The sequence below is a fragment of the Dermochelys coriacea genome, chromosome 3 (assembly GCF_009764565.3).
Source record: "Dermochelys coriacea isolate rDerCor1 chromosome 3, rDerCor1.pri.v4, whole genome shotgun sequence".
Classification (NCBI taxonomy): domain Eukaryota; kingdom Metazoa; phylum Chordata; order Testudines; family Dermochelyidae; genus Dermochelys; species Dermochelys coriacea.
In genome coordinates, this window is record NC_050070.1 from 109245521 (window position 1) to 109266939 (window position 21419).

Below are 21419 nucleotides of genomic sequence, written 5' to 3' on the forward strand. Positions count from 1 at the left end.
AGTAAAGTTTACTAGCAAACTGCAGTGGAAGAAGGATTTTTTTGATAATATCTCTGATACTATCTGATGCCTTGGCTTAGTGATATGTTAAATAGATACACAGAGCATTACACTGAATGTGAAGCCAAGGACAATGTATCAGCTATTTCTTCAAAGCATTTTTCTTCTTACCAGCACTGCCTCAGTCTTGTCTAGGTTCAGTCTGAGCTAACTATTAATTCAGTAGCTCCTGTCTTGTTGGCCTTATGACATTCTTGCACTGCTTTTATCTTTCGAAAATGCTGTATACAGGAAAGTGTCCTTGACATGTTGGCATTGGAGCCTGTTATATCTTGCCACATCTTCAAATGGTCTTATGTAGATGTTGAAAAAAAGGGAGATTAAATAACTTTGTCTTGGAGAGGAGCAGTTTCCTATCGCCACTCTCTGAATCCTCTTGGAAATGAATGATTGGAGCAGTAGTACTACACCATCTACTTCAGCTGTGTTATCTAGGTAGTCCAGTAGCACCTTTTGGTTCATATCTGAAAAAAGGTCAAATAATTTGAGCAATGAGATGTGGCCTCTAGCCAATGTCATAAGAAGTGTCGTGTTAGTTGCTATAGTGGTTGTCTCCATGGTGTGCCCCTGTCTGAAGTTCAGTAGGGGAGAATCAAGGATATTGCAGATGTCATTTTTTTTAGTTAATTGTTGTCCTTTTCTCTCTTTTACCCAACATTGGGAGGCTGGAGACAGAACTATAGTTGGAAGGTTCTGAAGCATCAGATTTATTTTGTATATGTTTGCATAGACTAGCATTTTTAGGTAATTTGGCGTTTTAGCTTCTCTGAAGGAGGCGATGATTTGTTAACAACAAACATAGTTGTTTTTCACTAGCCAGAAGAAGAACAAAAATGTCTTTCTGGTCTTGGTTTAAATATTTCTCAGGGCTTTGTGAGCTTTTGTGGATATGAGGTCAGACTTTGTCACGGGTGGTGAGGTGTAAACAATTATCATGCTTAGTCAAATGTAGATGCTGTATAACTGTAAAAGTAACATGGCTGTAAAGAATAAAATAACTCAGCTGTCTGGAAATTACCAGAAACAAAATTTGTTATGAAACACCATTATTTTGTAAATAATCATGATTAATTATTGTTTAATACTGTATATTATTGCATTATAAAATATTTTACATATTTTATGTAGATATGCCTTTGCATTAGATAATTGTATTATCTTAATGGTTCTGGCAAAGTAAAGCCATTGTGCATGCTTTTAGGTTTGAATTATAAACCATAATTTAGTACATAATGTTCAACCTCAGCACTACAGTGCTCTTTGGGGAAGAATTTCAAAGGCACAGCTTTAGGCACCTAATTCCCATTGACTTTCAGTGAGAGTTAGGAACCTGTCTGCTACTTGAGCCTTTGAATATCTTTTCCTTTATATTGGAGAACCTTTTATTAAAACTGCCTCATTATATGTAAAAATCTTAGCTAAGGAAATCTGTATGAAATGACAGTTCATCTTCAATAAATAAAAGCAATGAGTACAAGTTTGCATATTTTAGGTCAAATATAAGTCTGATAAAATTACTTACAAATAATGATAATTCACTAGGAAGAAAATTAAGCTTTCTCAAATACCAGTTGTTTTGTAACATAGCTATGATGAAAATCATGTTTAATTTACTTTTGTAAAGAAAAATAATTATTTGCAGTAATGTTCACATTTCAGGTCTAAAACTCTCGAGTGGCTGTTTTTGGGTACTTTGTGTGCTTTTTACATTGCTGTAGGTATTCCTAATATTATAGATGTCTAGCCTTTAGACTTTATTCATGTGTGCCCTTTGGAAAAAAAAATAGACTACCATTCAAAGTTGCCTTTACAATTTTTGGCAGTATAGAAGTTGTATGTTTGTATTATGTGTAGTATTCCTGTTTTTTGTTCTGTAAAGATAAACTGAGATGTCTTTAAATGCAAACAGTAAGTCTATTCAGGAGCCCTACATCCACCTGTTGTAACTGTACCAGTGTTATTTACTTTACGGATTTTATTAGGAAACCTGAGGTTTCTTGTACTCCGTAACATCTTTGAAAAGAGGTCTTTCAATTGCAGTTCACTGCTTAGACTGAGCATTCCAGTAAATATTTAGGTCATTAGATCAGTCAGGTTACAGCTGGGATTTCCTTTTCATTAGAGCTGAGTTTTTATTAAATACACTAATGTGCAGCACAAAAATGTTTTATAAGACAGAAGAAATATGTAGTCATACTGTTCTACAGTGTGACTCTGTGAAACACACACTATGAATTCGGTAGTGTTCAATCCTTACTCAGAGTTCAGAATGTATGGTCTTTCAGATAGTGGGGAAAAAATGATGTACTCTAGATATTCCTTCACAGCAGCATGTGTGCATATTTCTTTCAATATTTCTAAAGACCATTGTGAAGAATGCTTTTGTTGTAATACACACCGTTCAGAGTTATTAGTTCATAATATTTTCTCCCCAAAAGGCTGCGCTCTGTTCTATTATAAGAAACTGAAATAAAGTTATTAATCGTGTCTCTCTGTTTAATTGCATCTGGATTGTTTTGAATTAGCAAATTGATCCTATGTCCTTGAAATTCAATTGCTGAGAGCTAGTCAGTAACCAGATATGTATTTTTAACTTGCTTCAGATGAAAAAGCAGCTGGGTGATAATGAAGCTGTTACTCAGGAAATAGTTGGCTGTGCCCATGTGGAGAATTATGCTTTGAAAATGTTTCTATATGCAGACAATGAAGATAGAGCTGGACGATTTCACAAGTAAGTGAAGAATGAAAGCAAATGGCTGAAAGTATCTTTTTTTTCTTCATTAGATTTATTACTTAGGTTAGGTAGAGTCCAGAAACTCAAATATCCAAACTGTGTCCTTCTTTCCTGATTTATGGAAAAACGTTGGGTTGTCATCCACTCTTTGCTCTTTGTGATTTTTTTTTTTTAAACCCATTCATCACTACCCCTTAAAGCTACCATTATAAAAATGGCTAGCATCTCTGAATGGCTTTCAGTGTATATAATGCCTTATTTTATTGGAAAATTATGCACCTCATTTTGAAAATGACCTATGTTGACCTAATAAGAGACTCCTGAGGCCAATATTGAATCATCATAATCATCAAACGTGGCAAAAGTGTTTCTACTGCTGTACTACTAATATATCTATGATGACACATTGCTAAGGTCACAGTAATGTGGTTTGATTTATGGTATTACTAGAGAATAATAAAAATGGCTAATTATTTTTATGAAAATACATTAGAATATCTTAGGAATTGGCATCTACAGAGCAAAACTGCAGATCAGTTTTGAAAAATCTGTATTTTGCCTTCTAGTTAAAGGGGCATTATCAATTTAAATTTACCCCTAGATCCAAATATTGTGGAAAAAGTTTTTTAAACTAAGTTCATTTATTTTAAATTTCAATGACAATTGTTTTTTAAACAAATAAACATTTCCCTGTGGTGTTTGATACAGTGTTATGACAAAGTTAAGGTTAGTGACTCTGACTATAAACAAAAGTGAAACTGATTTAATTATTTTTCATTGTCCAATCTGAAAGAAACATGAAAGATCAAATAGTGATAAGTAAATGAGATTTTAAAATTCTTTTCCTTTTAATAATGTGGTGTTAGTAGCAAAGATGAGAAATTTTGAGTGGAGGGGTTACATCATATAATTTTTAAATTTATAGTATTTCCTTAACTCATTTTTTAAGATCACAAGTAATAAGCAAAATTCTTAATATTGCTATAGTACTACATGTCAAATAGTTCCTTATTCAGTTTGTCTGTGTTATTGTTTTAAGACTTTATTATTAAAATATTACTTATGTAGGACTATCGTTGATTAGATTAAACTCGTTGAAAAAAATGAATATGCACCTGACTTCAATGAAAAATTATAACAACTAAGATATGAACTGACAAATCTACTTTTACAGATTTTTAGGCCTAAAAATGCTTACCTTTTAAAACCTAATACTAATGATATTCAGCATAAGAAACTAAAGTTTGTACGATGTTTGTTTGTTGTAGAAACATGATAAAGTCCTTTTATACTGCAAGTCTCCTGATAGATGTTTTGTCTGTATTTGGGGAGCTCACTGAAGAGGTAAGTTACACAGGTATACAGTATATCATTGATTGCTTCTTTCCAGCTATGACACAAAGACATGGTTTTAGTCTGTTAAAGCTTTGTTCTGCTTTTTGGCTCTCAGTATATTAGCTGTTAATTGTGAATGTCAATGTAGATGGGTTTTATTGCCATCTACAGCTTCACTCTTGTGATCACAGCATCTAGAAGGAATCACATCCACTGTTTCCTCCATCAGTGTAATATACAGGCTGTGTTTATTATTGTCCTTTACACATAGAAATTTTATACCTGTACAAGTGTTTCAGTTAGTAATGAACATACCATACATTTACATGGGGGTGAAATATTGCACCAGCTAGAGGGAGGGTCACCAGGGGAACTGGGGAGGGAAAATGGGAAAGTCTAACTCCTCTTCCTTCTCTCCCATTTAAAGAAAAGCGCTTCTCACCCTTAATAATTGAGGTTGCACTATATAAAGTTTAAAGTACAATATACATTTTTTGGTGCAATAAATAATAACTTTTAAAAAGTGATGTCTGATGTCAGCAAGTACTGAAGTTCAGTTCACAAATGTAGTGCTAATGTCCCGAATTGTCACTTTATAAGCATGTTATAAAGCACCAAGACTAGTTTCTGGAAAGCCAATTATAAACTAAAAATTGCAAGTAACTGAAGTAGACTTGGTTATAGCCACTTTTTTCAGCAGATTTCTTATTTGGACAAAGACTTCAGACCTGGCTGAATGGGATGACAGTATGCCTGGTAAAAATGGGAACAACCACCAGTACTACTTTAAAGTGAGGGTGTCTGCCAGTGGTACAGTCACCTGCTTCTGCTTACTCTTGCAGCAGGAGATTTAGACTGGAAAATACTGGAGCAGATAAAGTCTAATCAAGATGTTTCATGTTCTTCTATTTCCTTTCTAGAAAATAACTCAAGGGATTTCTGCAGAATTAGCTGAATTAAGAGTCTTGATGGAAAAATGTGACAAAAAGGTTGAAATCTTTGGACAGTAAGATAAAAAGAAAGCCAGTGCAGACCAGCACAGGCAGATTTTGCATCTAGTCAAAGGCAGTTTAAAATACCTTGAAGATCAAAACAAGATGCTGAAATATTAAAGCACTTGGTATCCCAGCAGGAGAAGGATATGTGGTCTTAGTAGCATTTGTGAAAGAACTAATGCCAGAAGTTATGAATGGGGATGGGATAGAACCTATTCAAATGGAAATTGGCAAACATACGACTAGAGGGTTCAGAGTAAAATGATGCTTGCTGTGATCTTTCTCAAAGATAGCTCATTGTGGTCAATTGTTCTCTCCTACCCCCAGATTTTAGCTCGGTTACGCTGGTTAGGAGAAGGGATTTGGCTTCACTTAGGGTTTAAACCCATGGAAGAATGTCCATTGACAGCAATGAGAACTGAATGGGTCCCTTGAACTTGGTAGACAAAGGTGCTTTGACACAAGAAGCTGGATTCTAAGTTTACTGATCTGCATCTAATCAGAACTAACCAACACTGTTCAAAGTGCAGTTTTACCTTCTGTAATCCGGGTGTTTGGAACATTGTTCCCCTCAGTAGCAGATGTAAATCAATAATTACATCTTTTTATGTCACATCCAAGATGTAAGGTCTAACCTGTCTTTCAGATTCTGAATGTTTCCATCAAGCGGAAGATTCAGTTGTCCTTACAAGCTTGTGGTCTGAAGAAGGGCTTTGTGTAAACTCAAAAGCTTGCGTCTCACCAACAGAAGTCGGTCCAATAAAAGATATTAGCTCAGATACCTTGTCTCTCTAATATTACACTGCATATAGAAGAATAGATAGCAAAGGTTTCTGAGGTATAAAAAAGGCCAAAGACACACTTTCTAAAGAATCATGTGAGGGACTATCTTTGGGCTCTTGAGCCAATGTAAACTGTACATCCTTAGCTGGCAACCAACATGACTAGCTCCAACAAGGATTCTGAACCCTAGTTGCTCACATGATCAGTCTCCTATGCAGCCAGGCACTTTGGGGGCTTCTAGGAGGAGGAATAGAGGTATCAGAATCTGAAGAATCCCAGCACTCAGAGGAAGCTGGAAAGCAGAAGCACCCAGATGTAAGGTAACTGCTCTGGCGGGCTGCAAACATGCCCCTCTAGCCCCATAAATTCACATTTGCAGTTGCCCTCTAGCCCATTCCCTACACCCAAGTCTCCCAGAGGACTCAGGTTACATAGTTTCATCTGCTCAGGGGCTGGAGCGAGAGCACAAGTATCATTCCAGCCCTTCCAGTGACTTCAGTTGTCAGTCTGGCTATAGGGGAAAGCAGCCAAGCAGACTTCTCTCCTCTCATATTCCAGATTTGGTAGGAAGAGGAAAAAGAGCCTATGCTGCCAAGACCCCTTCCTTCCAGAGAAGTCTATGCCAGAATTATCCCTAACTCTCTCAGTTTTGAGCATCTCATCTTTGTCACCTCCAGGAGAGAGGCTGCTGGGGGAGCTTAGGTTGATGATGGTTCTTCTGCTATAGACTCCCATTACCAACAGAACAGCTCAGGCAAGGAAATGGAGTAACTGCTCCAGTGATTCTCCTGTGGCTCAACATTTCCACCTCCACAGAAACAAACCATTAAAGGGGAAAAAAGCTAACAGGCAAGCATCAGAGTGACCAACAAGCAACTCCACATTTCTTCAGCAGCAGATCCATCAGGATACACAGTAGCCAGAAATCAGCCATAGCTTGCAGGATCTTTGCTACCCTGTTCCCCCAGGTAATCCTAACCAACCATGAAGTAGAAGAGATGATCAGGGGAAAGTACCAAAAGTATATTCTGTCTTTTGAGACTGACAGCTCCTCCCCACAACAGGCATATATGCTCCAATAAAGAGGACTACCCTTCTAGGCAATGAGGAACACCAACATCTGTTCCTTCAATGTCTCCAGTTAGGGTCCTGCTGGACACTCAAAGCTCTGTTCAGTCCAAACCTAAACAGTCCCTGCATCCTTTCACATCCCCATGGGAAACTGAGATACTGTGTACTAGATGGATGAGTATAAAGCAGTATGGGAAGAAGATTAACTGGAAAATGGGGCAATTTAAATGGCAATAGGACATCTCAGAGCTGCAGCTGTAGTGAGCAGAGCATTCTAAATATTGAAAAGAGGAACAACTGCACTTTTCATAGTTGGATGGCACAGAAGAGGAAACAATGGTGGAGCCAGTATCCAGGTCCTCCTAGTATAAGACATAATTTTGTCCTTTCATGCTCACATAAAGCAAATAGTAGACTAGTAGGGTTTTTTCCCCCTAAACAAAATATTAGGGCAAAATATTCTTTCCATCTAGCAGTCTGTTTGGTTTATACAGCTGCTACTCTCAGATCCAAAGATACAGTTCATGTGGAGAACGCCAAAAGAACCCCATCCTGGTTCAGTGGCGAATTAAAAAGGCAGTATAATAAATGGAAAATGGGGGGAAATAGATAACTTCTCATTTATATCGATTGCTATGTAGTGCAGAAAACTGATGAAAGAAGCTAAAGTCGGGGGAAAAAAATCCATGTCTGGAAGGGTTATGGACAATAGAGGAAGTTGAATATATTAATAACAAAAGAAATCCTAGCAATGGCATAGGCCCATTATTAGATGGAAATGGATAAAATTGTTGTTAATGATGTAGAAAAAGCAGAAGTGTTTAATAAATACTGTTCTGTGTTTGGAAAGAAGTGGAATGATGAACTCATATCATGAGGATAATGAAATCTTGTCCTGTCCATTTGTAACTAAGGATATTAGACATCTATTAGCGATACATATTTTTAAGTCAACAGGCCTGGATAACTTGCATGCAACAGTCCTAAAAGGATTGGCTGAGAGATCTGTGGCCATTGATGTCAATGTTTAATAAATTTTGGAAAACTAGGGAAATTCCAGAAGGTAGGAAGAGTGATAATGTTTCCAATATTCAAAAAGTGCAAACAGGATGACCTGGGTAGCTGTAGACTGGTTAACCTGAATCAATCAAATAACAGAATAGCTGAGACAGATTTGATTGACAAAGGATTAAAACATAGGAATATTATTAATGGCAGTTAACATAATTTTATGAGAAATAGGTTTGTTTGAAATGACCTATTATTTTCTAATGAAATTACAAGTTTGATTGATAAAGTGACTTCTATAGATGTAATATACTTTGACTCAGTACCACACAGTATTCTGATTTTAAAAAAATAGCATTATACAATATCAATAGAGCAATGGTTCTCAACCTTTCAAAACTACTGTACCCAAAATAAAAGAAGCCATGAGAGGCAAAAAGGCATCCTTTTAAAAGTGGTAGTTAAATCCTACTGAGGAAAATAGAAAGGAGCATAAACAATGGCAAATGAAGTGTAAAAATACAATTAGGAAGGCCAAAAAAGAATTTGAGGAACAGTTAGCCAAAGACTTAAAAAGTAATATCAAATTTTATTTTTAGGTAAATCAGAAGCAGGAAGCCTGCTAAACAACCAGTGGGGCCATTGGACAATCGAGATGCTAAAGGAGCAGTCAAGGACGATAAGGACATTGTGGAGAAACTAAATTAATTCTTTGCATCGGTCTTCACAGCTGAGAATGTGAGGGAGATTTCCAAACCTGAGCCATTCTTTTTAGGTGACGGATCTGAGGAACTGTCCCAGATTGAGTTATTGTTAGAGGAGGTTTTGGAACAAATTGATAAATTAAACAGCAATAATTCACCAGGACCATATGGTATTCTGTTATACCTATAAAATAAAAACCAGCAGGATCTTATTAAAGGGGAAAAGGCAAAATGCCACATTTATTGTGAATACAGAAAGAATCATAGTAAGCAGTTAGTTATAGCTATAACATTCCATTCAATGTCATATTTATTCACACATTCATTCATACACACAGGTTCTGCAAGGTTGTTATCATAGTTACCAGCCTTAGAGTTGCTCATGCCAAGCCACTGGCCAGGTGGCCTGGACATGAGGAGGAAGCAGGGCCTTGTCAGATGCTCATCTGATGCTTCTGGAAGTTGATTTGCAGAATCAGACCCCAAAGTTCTCACTTTCTAGAGTCCATTTTTATAGGAATTTCTTCCTATGCCAGTCTATGGGAATTGCTTCATCATGCTGTTGCTGAATCAATCAGCAGATGGCACAGTCCTGATGGCGCTATGCTGCCAGATGTTATCTTGTTCTATCCTTGAGGCTGTTGGGTGGATTCCAGTCTGCCCTCCAGGGGTCCTCTGGTTATTTCCACTTGACGCCGCCTTCAGCCGATGGACACTGGATTCTTAGGCTGGCACCTCCCTGATCATTCAGTTATTATCCACATCAAGCATCCAGCCACATACATCCTCTATCTCTATTTTAATCACAATTGTTAACAAAGTGAGATGAATACAACCAAAGGGCTAGGAGTCTCTGGGTGCTGTTTCTGTTGTTACAGATTATTGCTTTGAGTCTCTTTCTCTGTGTGAGTAGTTGTTGTTACAAAGAATTGCTTTGAGAATAGACTCTGTCTTAGAATGTACTAACACAATTAGCAGCTTGCAAGTTTCACAGAGAGGAAGAGAAACAGTACCAAAGACCAAGAGACCTCTTAATTAGTAATACCCTGGAATTTAAACTATGAGGAATCAAACTCATTTGTAATTTTAATACAGAACTTCTTTAATATGATCCAGCAATTCACCCAAGAGTTCTGAAGGAACTTAAATGGGAAATTGCAGAACTACTAACTGTAGTCTGTAACCTATCGTTTAAATCAGCTTCTGTACCAGATGACTGGAGCATAACTAATGTGACACCAATTTTTAAAAAGGGCTCCAGAGATGATCCTGGCAATTACAGGCCTGTAAGCCTGACTTCAGTACCAGGCAAACTGGTTGAAACTATAATAAAGAACAATATTGTCAGCCATATAGATGAACATAATTTGTTGAAAGAAAAGGAGTACTTGTGGCACTGAATGTATCCAATGAAGTGAGCTATAGCTCACGAAAGCTTGTGCTCAAATAAATTTGTTAGTCTCTAAGGTGCCACAAGTCCTCCTTTCTTTTTGTGAATACAGACTAACTTGGCTGCTACTCTGAAACCTGTCATAATTTGTTGAGGAAGAGTCAACATGGTTTTAGTAAAGGGAAATCATGCCTCACCAATTTACTAGAATTTTTGAGGGGGGTCAATAAGCATGTAGACCAAGGGGATTCAGTGGATATAGTGTACTTCGATTTTCAGAAAGCCTTTGACAAGGTCCCTCACCAAAGGCTCTTACGCAAAGTAAGCTGCCACAGGATAAGAGGGAAGATGCTCTCATGGATTTGTAACTGGTTAAAAGATAGGAAACAAAGGGTAAGAATAAATGGTCAGTTTTCAGAATAGAAAGAGGTAAGTAGTGGTGTCCTCCTCCAGGGGTCTGTTCTGGGACCAGTCCTATTCAACATATTCATAAATGATCTGGTAAAAGTGAGGTGGCAAATTTTGCAGATGATACAAAATTACTAAAGATAGTTAAGACTTAGACTGTGAAGAGCTACAAAAGGATCTCTCAAAACTGGGTGACTGGGCAACAAAATGCCAGATGAAATTTAATGTTGATAACTGCAAAGTAATGCACATTGGAAAGCATAATCTCAACTATTCATATAAAATGATGGCATCTAAATTAGTTGTTACCACTCAGGAAAGAGATCTCGGAGTCACTGTGGATAGTTCTCTGAAAACATCCACTCAATGTTCAGCAGCAGTCAAAAAAGTGAACAGAATGCTGGGAATAATTAAGAAGGGGATAGATAATCCCAGGACAGAAAATATCATGTTACCTCTATATAAATCCATGGTATGCCTACATCTTGAATACTGTGTGCAGATGTGGTGGCTCCATCTCAAAAACGATATATTGGAATTGGAAAAGGTTCAGGAAAGGATGACAAAAATTATTAGGGGTATGGAACGGCTTCCGTATGAGGAGAGATTAATAAGACTGGGACTTTTCAGCTTGGAAAAGAGACCGCTAAGGGGAAATATGATTGAGGTCTATAAAATCATGACTGATATAGAGAAAGTAGATAAAGAAGTGTTTTTTACTACTTCTCATAACACAAGAATTAGGGGTCACCAAATGAAATTAATAGGCAGCAGGTTTAAAACAAATAAAAGGAAGTATTTCTTCACACAACGCACAGCCAATCTGTGGAACTCCTTGCCAGAAGATGTTGTGAAGGCCAAGAGAATAACAGAGTTCAAAAAAGAACTAGATAAATTTATGGAGGATAGGTCCATCAATGGCTATTAGCCCAGATGGGCGGGAATAATGTCCCTAGCCTCTGTTTGCTACAAGCTGGGAATAGGACAGGGGATGGATCACTTGATGATTACCTGTTCTGTTCATTCTCTCTGGGGTAACTGGCACTGGCCACTGTCAGAAGACAGGATACTGAGCTAGATGACCTTTGGTCTGACCCAGTAGGGCCATTCTTATGTTCTTTCAGGAGTCTGATTTGTTTTGTGTACCCCAAGTTTCACCTCACTTAAAAACTACTTGCTTATAAAACCAGACATAAACCCATAAAAATGTCATAGGACACTGTTATTGAAAAATTGCTTACTTTCTCATTTTTACCACATAATTATAAAACAAGTTAATTGGAATATAAATATTTTACTTACTTTTTTCAGTGTATAGTATATAGAGTAGTATAAACATCTCATAGTCTGTATGAAATTTTAGTTTGTACTGCCTTTACTAGTGCTTTTTACATAGCTGTTGTAAAACTAGGCAAATATTTAGATGAGTTGATGTACCCTGTGACAGGGGCCCTGCGTATCAATTTGGGGCGCCCCTGTTGGCCCAGTGCAGGGTTGGCACATGCAGTCACACAGTCATTGGGATTTCCTGTTAAGCAGGTGATTTCAGTCAAGTGGGTCCTGGCCCCCAGCTGGGGTCACTTAGATAAATAGTCTGTGGGTCCCTGGGCGGGAAAACAAACAAGCAGCCTGTTGCCCTGCAGCCTCCTGGCTGGGGCAAAGCAAACAAACAGTCTAGAGTCCTGCAAGGAATTAGCCGCCAGGGCTGTGCAAAACAGCAGTCTATGGCTCCTGATTGGGGCAAAACAAACAAACAAATAGTCTGTAGGCCTTACTTCCCTCTGGGCTGGGACATAGAGCAGGCAGCAGCCTCCTCAGCGGGCAATGGCTTGGCTTCCCTGGCAGTCTCTGCCATTGGCGAGTCACCTGGAGCATAGTCCGGGTCTTCGGGCTGTACCATCAAGAGTGTTGCAGGAACTGGCAGTGTACATCCTTCCCCCCACTGTCCCCTTCACCCCCTCCCCCCAGTTGAGCTGGGCTGCCTCCTTTTATCTGTCTTTTCCACCTGGAGCATGCACAGCAGGGGAGAGGGGGCGTGGGCCCACAATGATTGGTCCACCCCGGCAGCCCAGTTGGTACACCTTGTCACATACCCCATGGAAGACCTCTGCGTATCCCAGGGGTACATGCAATAGCATAGCTAGGGAAGAGCTGCTGCTCCCCCACTAAGCACAAGTGGCGCCTTTTTAATTTTTTGGCACCTTTTTTAATTTTTACTCACCCAGCAGCGCTCTGGGTTTTCGGTGGCGGGTCCAGCACTTCGGCAGCGGGGGGCCTTCACTCGCTCCGGGTCCTTGGCAGCTTTTTGGTGGCGGAGGCCTTCAGTGCTGCCGAGGATCCGGAGCGCCGCCCGGTGAGTACAAGCGGGTGGCACCTTTCTTTCTATCCGCTCCCCCTGTTCGCTCCACCTAGCTACGGCACTGGGTACATGTACCCCTGATTGAGAACCACTGCAATAGAAGACTCATTAAATGGATTAAGAACTGGCTGACTGACATATCTCAAATTAATTGTCAATAGGAAATCATCACCAAAAGGGGGTGTTTCCAGTGGGGTTCACAGGGATCCGTATTAGGCCCAATTCTATTCAACTTTTCTGTCAGTGAGATGCAAGTAAATATAAAATCACTGCTGATTAAAATTTGCAGATGCGACAAAGGTTAGTGAAGCAGTAACTAACGATTAGGATGGGCGGTCATGCAAAATAATCTGTATTGCTGAACTCAATCAAAGAAAATGTGGGTTTTTTTGTGTAGCTGAATGCAAAGTTGTACATCTAGGAACAAAGGATGCAGGCCATACCTACAGAATGGGTGACCGTATCCTGAAAATAAGTGATTCTGAAAAGTATTTAGAGGTCATAGTGGACGGGCAAATGAACATGAGCTCCCAGTGCGATGCTATGGCAAAAAGGATGAATGAGATCCATAGATGTGTAAACAGGGAGTGTGGAGTAGAAGTAAGGATGTGATTGTACGTCTGCTTATGGCACTGTTGAGACTGATACTGGAATATTGCATATAGTTTTTTGGAGTCCACATTTTAAGAGGCTTTTGAAAAATTGGAGAGGGTGCAGAAAAGAGATACAAAATTAATTACTGTCAGAATTACTGTCTGTCAAGATCTTTCTCTTCTGGTTTCTAAGAAATAGATTTACTTAAATTGGTACAACTTGTGTGTGCAGATAAAGCCTAAGATCTGTAAGTAAGCAGTTGGGACACAGTTGTTTTCTTCTTTTTAACTGAATTGTAATGATGAGGTCTCTATTTCTAAACCAGTTTTGTTAAATAAATACAACTTTCCCATGCAGACAGTGTTTTAGCCAAAAATATTTTGCTATCACCCCAAACAGCTTGTCCTACATTTTGAATGGGGAGTCTGAAAAATAGAACCCCACCACTCAACCAGGAAAATTCTTGCAAGGAAAAGGTTCATTATCCAAAACAACAACCTTGGTTTCTCAGCTAAAATGGAATTAAATTACTCAAGGTATAGCAATCACTCCAATCAAGGTTTTGTAAACGTTTTGTAAAAAATCTTCATACTCAGTAAAATCAAAGGTGTTGGACAGATAAAGGAAACTCAAGGACCTCAGGTATGACCAAAGTTAACTTCAAAAGAATCTCCTTTGTAAATTTACATAGATAGGAATGATTAATAGAAAGAAGTATCCTATACATCACCATGAATTTCTATTTGAATTTTATCTTTGGAGACTCATGCCAAGTGAACATTCTTAAATAACGGATGACTTAAACACCCTCATAGATTTCCACAACTTCAACAACCATTAAACTCTCTCTGGAACACTGGCGCACTAGCATCAACTTCCTGGACACCACAATTAGCTTCAACAATGGAACCCTACAGACTATATACAAGAAATCCCTGGATCACCATACCTACCTTCATAGATCCAATAACCATTCCCAAACACATCAAGACATCCGTTATCTACAGCCAGGCAGTCATGGACCACAGAATATGCTTCGAGAAGAAAATCCAGGATATACACCTTTAACGCTCAAAACTACCTTCACCAAAGGAGGACACTCCACCAGAGAAATAGATTGCATCATGGAATGGGCCATCCAAATACCCCTAGAGAACTTGCTTCAATACAGAAATAGAACCCCTTCAGACCACACACCCCTAGTTGTCACCTACCCCTCCACACTGGAACCCATACAGAGTATCATCAAACTACAAAACCCATACTCGATGGGGACCCCTTGAAAAACCTTTCCTGAACCCCCACTTATGGGCTTCAGACAACCCTCTAGCCTCTCCAAGCTCATCATCAGAAGCAAGCTCCCCACAGACCAGGATAAATGAACTCAAAGAAGCACTAGACCCTGCCGGAACAACAGATGCAAAACCTGAAGACAAATCTTCGGTGCTACAATGATCGACACCCCCCACAATACACCTTTCAAAATCCATGGGACCCACACATGTCTGTCACAACATGTGGTATACCTCATCCAGTGCACTGAATGCCCCAATAACAACTATGTGGGTGAAACAAGACAATCATGATGCTCTCGAATGAACTCACACAAGAAAATGATAAATGAAAAAAACACCATATCACCTATGGGTGAACGTTTTTCACAAAATGCAGTCATTCCTGTATCTGACCTTTCAGTCCTCATATGCAAAGAAAACCTGCACAACACTTTCAAAAGATGAGAGTGGGAGTTAAGTTCATAACTTTGCTAGACATTCATAATCATGGTCTTAATAAAGACCCTGGATTTATGGCTTATTACAACAATCTGCAACTCACTAACTCCCCCCCACCCTTTTTTGTCCTATGACTATAAGGGTGTTAATGGGTCACTTTACCTTGAATGGTTCCTTAAAATATGTGCTAATTACTTGTGCTAAACTATCTTTTCAATCTTGTATTTAGCTGTGACGCTCTTAGTATGGACAAGTGTACATTACAAATTTACATCGGGGCAGCTGCACCTGTAACGTCTGGTGAAGATCTAAGCTGAAAATAACTCCACCTCCATGAGAGGTGGTAGCTATGTCAGCAGGAGAAGCTCTCCCACCGACATGGCACTCTGCACAAGGAGTTATGGATCAGTCAAGAGTGTGGATTTTTCACGCCCTTGAGTGACATAGTTATATTAAGTAAGGAGACCAAGCCTACTTTTCCCAGACCTGAAGAAGAGCCCTGGGTAAACTCAGAAGCTTGTGTCTCACCAACAGAAGTTGGTCCAGTAAAAGATATTACCTCACCCACCTTGTCTCTCTAATATCTGGGACTGACATGAATACAACAACACTGCATACATTTTTAAATAAATCGATCTTCAGAATAGGGCATTTCCTGAAGGTCAGACTAGCTGCAAAAACTAGGACCACCACTTTCACCTGACCTATCCAAGCATGCAACTAGACAAAGACCAGCTAAAATATGAAAAGCATTATCTAATTTTATGTCACTGATGTCTGACTGATTCACAACTGATAGTGTTTTGAATTTAATAAAATATAGCTTTGGATCTCTATTTATCACATTCCCAGAATCATGAATGAAAACCTCAGGAAGGACCATAAGGCATAGATTAAAAGATGTGTGGAGTCTGCTTTGTGCCAGATTACCTGTCTTCCCCAGACATTTATAGCCCCATGATTGTCTCCAAATATACTGACAAGCAACATCTTGCCAATATGACATGGTCTTCAGTGGAGCGCATGCTCCAAAGCTAGGATGAATCATAGAGCAAAATGAAAAGGATGTTGCTAAACTTAATTTTAATTTATTGGATTTGCAGAGTTACTCCAGTAATCTCTGCACTCCTCCTGCACGTGCGCGCATACTCTCTCTCTCTCCAGTCCACTAAAATGGGTAAGCTTACATCTGACCAAACCTGTGGTTGGGCAGTTTCACCCACCTTAAGTGAATGTCTATAACCATCTTCTTTCCTAACCCACCAAGACTTCTCTGGTAAATTGGAAATCTTTTTTTGTAATTAAAAAAAAATCTATTGCATCCATCCAAGGGGAAATAAAATAGCCCAGATATTTTTCATTTTATTATATTATACTCGGTTCTAAAATTTGCCTGAAATATAAATAAACCTCTTACACCAGTTCTAACTTCCACTTAATTCTGTGAAATTGTACCTTTTTGCACCAGATTTGAATTTGCCAGGTTTTTTGGCTCCTCTAGTTTATTTTGGCCATATGTACAATTCAGTTACTGATCTGTAAAAGTGACAAGTGAGAGTGCTCGCTGTCTTCTTTCTGTAGGTCATTCTGATCCCATTTTTGCAATGGTTGAAGTCAGTAAAACCCTTAAATTACCTTAATCACTCCAATGTTCATTTTGGGGGAAAAACAGGAATCTGTAAAGGCCCTTGATGAGAGGTTTTTCTGGTGGTTCCTGTTTCCCAGGAACAGAAGGTGGCCAAAAATAAGGGAAGGATTTTAAAATATTGACATTCTAAATTTTCCTTACCTTATTTTCTCAATTCCAAGTTGTTTTTATGAAAATGGAATTGGAAAGCCTGCTAGCAGCTGAGTACGAACTTTCACTTGTCATTTTCACTGCTCAGCGATCATCCAGCTTCAGTTTGCCAAAACTAGCTACAGACTCTCTTGAGAAGAGTTATTTTAAACTCTTTTTGAAGATGTTAATATTTGTTAAACACCTGGTACTCCTATTTCTCTGGTTATTGAAGGTATTTTGCCATTGACCTTCTAACATACAATTCACTAATTTTGTGTTCTTATGTACAGAGATTAAAAAAGATAATCAGCTAGATATAGCAAAGCTGCTGTTCCATCTGTTGATTTTAGCTCCATTATAAGATGCTAAGGTAAACTTTACAGTGTCTTTCTAATGTCACCAGAACATGTAGATGAAACTATAACCTCTTTTTTACAGACATGATTTTAAAGCTCTGTTTGGAATTTTAAATTTTATATCTTATAAAAATTCCATTATTATTGATTAGAGATGAATTATTTGAATTTAATAGAGAGATGAAATCTTAATCAGATGGTCTTCTGAAATTATCAAAATGTAAAATTTATTTTATTTCTGCGCTGTATGGACAGTTACAAAACACCTATCAATTTTTAGTACTCAGAGAACAGTTCAATATACTAGATGACTAGGGTGTCCGTTTTACCCCTTATCTTAATGTGTTGCATTAATTGAAGACCTCCCACGTTCTCACCTCTTGCTGAGATCCCATTTAAGACTTGTCTTTATTAGTTCCCTGATTTACTTACCTGAATAGTTGTTTATAGTGGTATCAGGTAATTGCAGAGAAGATTACTTTAACTTTTTTATTTCATCCTGAGGAGGAGTGGAAAATCTAAATCCTGCTTAAAATTGAAGGTTGAAGACTAGTGTATTTTCTTAATCTGTGAAGTCACAAAAATTAGAGTACATTTTGACATACTTTTTTTACCTCCCCCAGAATGTTCAACACAGAAAATATGCCAGATGGAAGGCAGCATATATTCATAACTGTCTAAAGAATGGAGAGACTCCTCAACCTGGACCTGTTGGAATGGAAGAGGAAGATTATGGTATGTATGTTGCTATTTCAAATAAAGTAACATTAACAAGTTGGATGGGCTAGTGAATTAAGGTGAATATTGTTTTATATGTTTTCCCCAAAGGGAACTACTTATCATCACTTTTCTGCTTAGGTGAATGTTTCACAATAATTTTCTGTTGTTCTTTTCTATGTCAGACATCTTTTTTGATTTTCATTGGACTTTTCTCTTGACTGGCAACACTAAAAAAAAATCTTGCTTGTATATGGAATGTTGTGATTTTGGATAAGTGTCATCTAGAAACTAAATAAGGATAATGAAACTAATTTCATAAATGTCTCAAGATGGAATTTAATAGTTTTCAGAAGCAAAAGGCCTGGTAAATTAATTCCCTTTATCACATACTCTCTTTGACTCTACCTTCCAGCTGCAGATCTGCCTTAGTCAAGTAGCAATGTAAAGTTCTGAATCTGTTGGTACAGGATGTGTACTAAGGTTTTGGGCTCTATACCTGGCTCTGCTGTAGACAATATAGTTCTCTTATGAAAAGTGATTCTACAAATATTATCTCTAGACTTCTGTTCTTCAATTTAATTTAAAATGTATTAAACATTAGGAGATAGACATATGCTATTATGGATCTGGTTTTCAACCTTTCTGAAAGGAGAGCCCCTACCCATCTAATCAAAGAAAAGGAAGGATGGGCATGACTTCCAGTTTGAGAAGAGATCAGACTATTAGTCCTTCAAATACATTATGCTGCTTGAGGTAGTGGCAACTAGCTGATGCCATGGAGAAAAACAGAAAATAGGAACATAAGAACTGCCATATCGGATGAGATCAGTGGTTTGTTTAGACAGGTTTCCTATTGCCAACGGTACTAGATGCTTCAGAAAAAGGTGCAAGAAATGCTGTAGTAGTGGTCGTAGAATAATCTGCTCTCAGGGAAAATTTCTTCCAAGCTCTCTTGAATAACAGATTGGCTTATGCCCTGAAACATGAGAGCTTATATCTCTTCCAAAAATACATGTGTTCCAGAGTTGTACAGGGAAAATGGGATGAGTGATACATGTAGTAATCAGCAGATATCCTATTGCATTTTTTAGACAGATACCTCTGGCTGTCCATTTCTTTTACTCTTTTGGAGTTTACAACTTTCTTGGCACTATTTATGGTGTTTGCAGGCTTTCTAGTTTAAAAAAAAAACAGTATTACTGCTAATACATTCTTTCTCTGTTTAACTACCTATATTTACTGTCCTCCTTTTTTCTGATAGACATACAAGATATCTCTGTTTTTATTAGTTCTTTTCAAACTACTCTCTAAAATGATTGTGACTCAGTTTTACTTAGCCTTTATACTTTTAAAAGTAGACATGAATAGGGCCACCTAAAGGACTGTAGTTGCAAATTAAAAGTTTTATACCATAGAAATATACTCCTTAGAACACATGTAAATGAAATTCATAAATATTTGTGAATTGATATTAAATCATATTTCAGTGTATTTACCAGATTAGTTTATCCTAATTATTATAAATGTTTCATAGTAGTATATTTTTTCCTACCAAAGGAACCCAAAGCACTTTACAAATACTGAAATCACTACACTCGCCACTGAAATACAGTTGCTTCTGAGCTGGAGCACAGCAACCAGTTGCTACGATGCACAACTTTAAATAGTCAAGAATAATGATATATTAAATTGAAACTATATTCTTACATAGTTCTGTAGAATTAGGCGTTGTCTCAAACTGAGCTTTTTAACCACTGGTACAGCTATGCTCATGTAGTTGTACCAATGCAAACTCCCAAGTGCAGATGTGGCAACTTACCCCAGTTTGACATGCACTTAGTTAACTGAAAAATGTTGTTAAAAGAGCTATTGTAAAATGAGTTAGTTTTTATTATCAATATATTATAAATCTGCAAATATAGAAGTCTGTAAATTAAAGAATTTGTTTTTATTATTCAAATTCATAACTAGTGATCGCCCACAGAACTTGTTTGATTCTTGTAAAATTGTATAAACGCTAAGCAAAGTGTTGTAGTACTACTACTATTAAAACTTGCATACCACTTCTAGTCTTCAGAACGTTGTACAAATATTAACTGATCCTTAGAATGAGGAGTGTAAGTTGTATTACGCCTCCTCATTTTACAGACTGGGAAACAAGCAAAGATGATAAGGGACTTGCCCAAGGCCACAGAACTGGTCAGAGGGGAGATGAGAATTCAGTAGTTTTCACTCTTACTACTATGCTAAAACCATTACTTTTCACTCTGTATCATTACCAGGGGCTGTAGGAAAAAATGAAAATTGCAACGCCCATTGCCAGGGTTATAAGTAAAAGTAAACTAATGGGGACAATATTTTTGGTGATATAAAAATGAAAGCATTGCTATTCAAAATGAGCCTGCAATAAGTATTTTTCATAATCAACAGGCTATATTTTTTGTTTGACAAGTTTTATTTTGTTCAGTAAGGCATTACTCTTTTAGGCATTAACGCCATATTGTATTTTTATGTATGGGCAATAAAATGACAAAATACTTTTTTCAGGGGATTATTAACATTGTACCAGATGCAGCATACATGCTATAACATTTTGAACATTGTAGAATCAAAGATCATATGCAAATAGATTTTTCAGTAGAATATTCTGGAAAAAGAACTTGTCATAATTCTTGCTTTGTTCATCCCAGAAAGAAAAGCAGCATTGTTTAAACATACTACTGGACTTTCCCCATTCCTTTCGGCTTGCTCACTTTCTGCCTCCTCTTGCGAATGAAAAAGTGCATGTTTAAATAGACTGAAACTAGCCATCTCCAGCTTGACAAATTACCATATTTTCCATAAGTGTTGTGCTCCCTGTGATTCTTGAAAACCATACTGTAAGTCTTGGAGATGTTTATACAGTAACATAGGCGTCTCTATGTAATTCTGCTCTTGGATTTAGTGAAGGCTTTTGTCAGTATCCTACAAGACCATGGAAACTTAAAATGGCACACTTGATTTATTAATGTGGTTAGAATACGACTCATAGAGTACACATGAAGATCACTCAGGAGTACCCTTGGATCAGCTACTAAACTTTGATTGCAGTCAAGAAAAACATAGTTATAAGCTGTATATTTATAAATTAAAAATATCCTAAATGGACAAAGTATAAAGACGGTAAAATACATGAACTACTGACATTGATATTAGAGAGTTCCAAGGAGCCTTTTCAGTCCTCATAAGAATAAGGAGAAATTTGTAGAAGGGGAGGTACTGGAGCACCCTTCTTACCTGATTTGAGGAAAGTATGTGTTCTAAATGTTTTTAGAATCATAGTTTGCAGTAAATTGGAGTGAAATGGTACACCAAGATAAGAAAATGAAATGATTTGGAAGCTGAAATTA

The 21419-nt window shown here is 37.7% G+C and overlaps 1 protein-coding gene across 4 annotated transcripts in view; it reads left to right on the forward strand.

The window, feature by feature from the left end:
- Positions 1-21419, forward strand: part of VTA1 (vesicle trafficking 1) — an 88722-nt gene that overhangs the window by 34981 nt on the left and 32322 nt on the right. For all 4 annotated transcript variants that reach the window (XM_038395319.2, XM_043511113.1, XM_043511111.1 and 1 more), the window contains 3 exons: positions 2664-2791; positions 4063-4138; positions 17934-18045. In XM_038395319.2, the coding sequence (XP_038251247.1) occupies positions 2664-2791; positions 4063-4138; positions 17934-18045 (316 nt within the window). The remainder of the gene's footprint in view (positions 1-2663; positions 2792-4062; positions 4139-17933; positions 18046-21419) is intronic.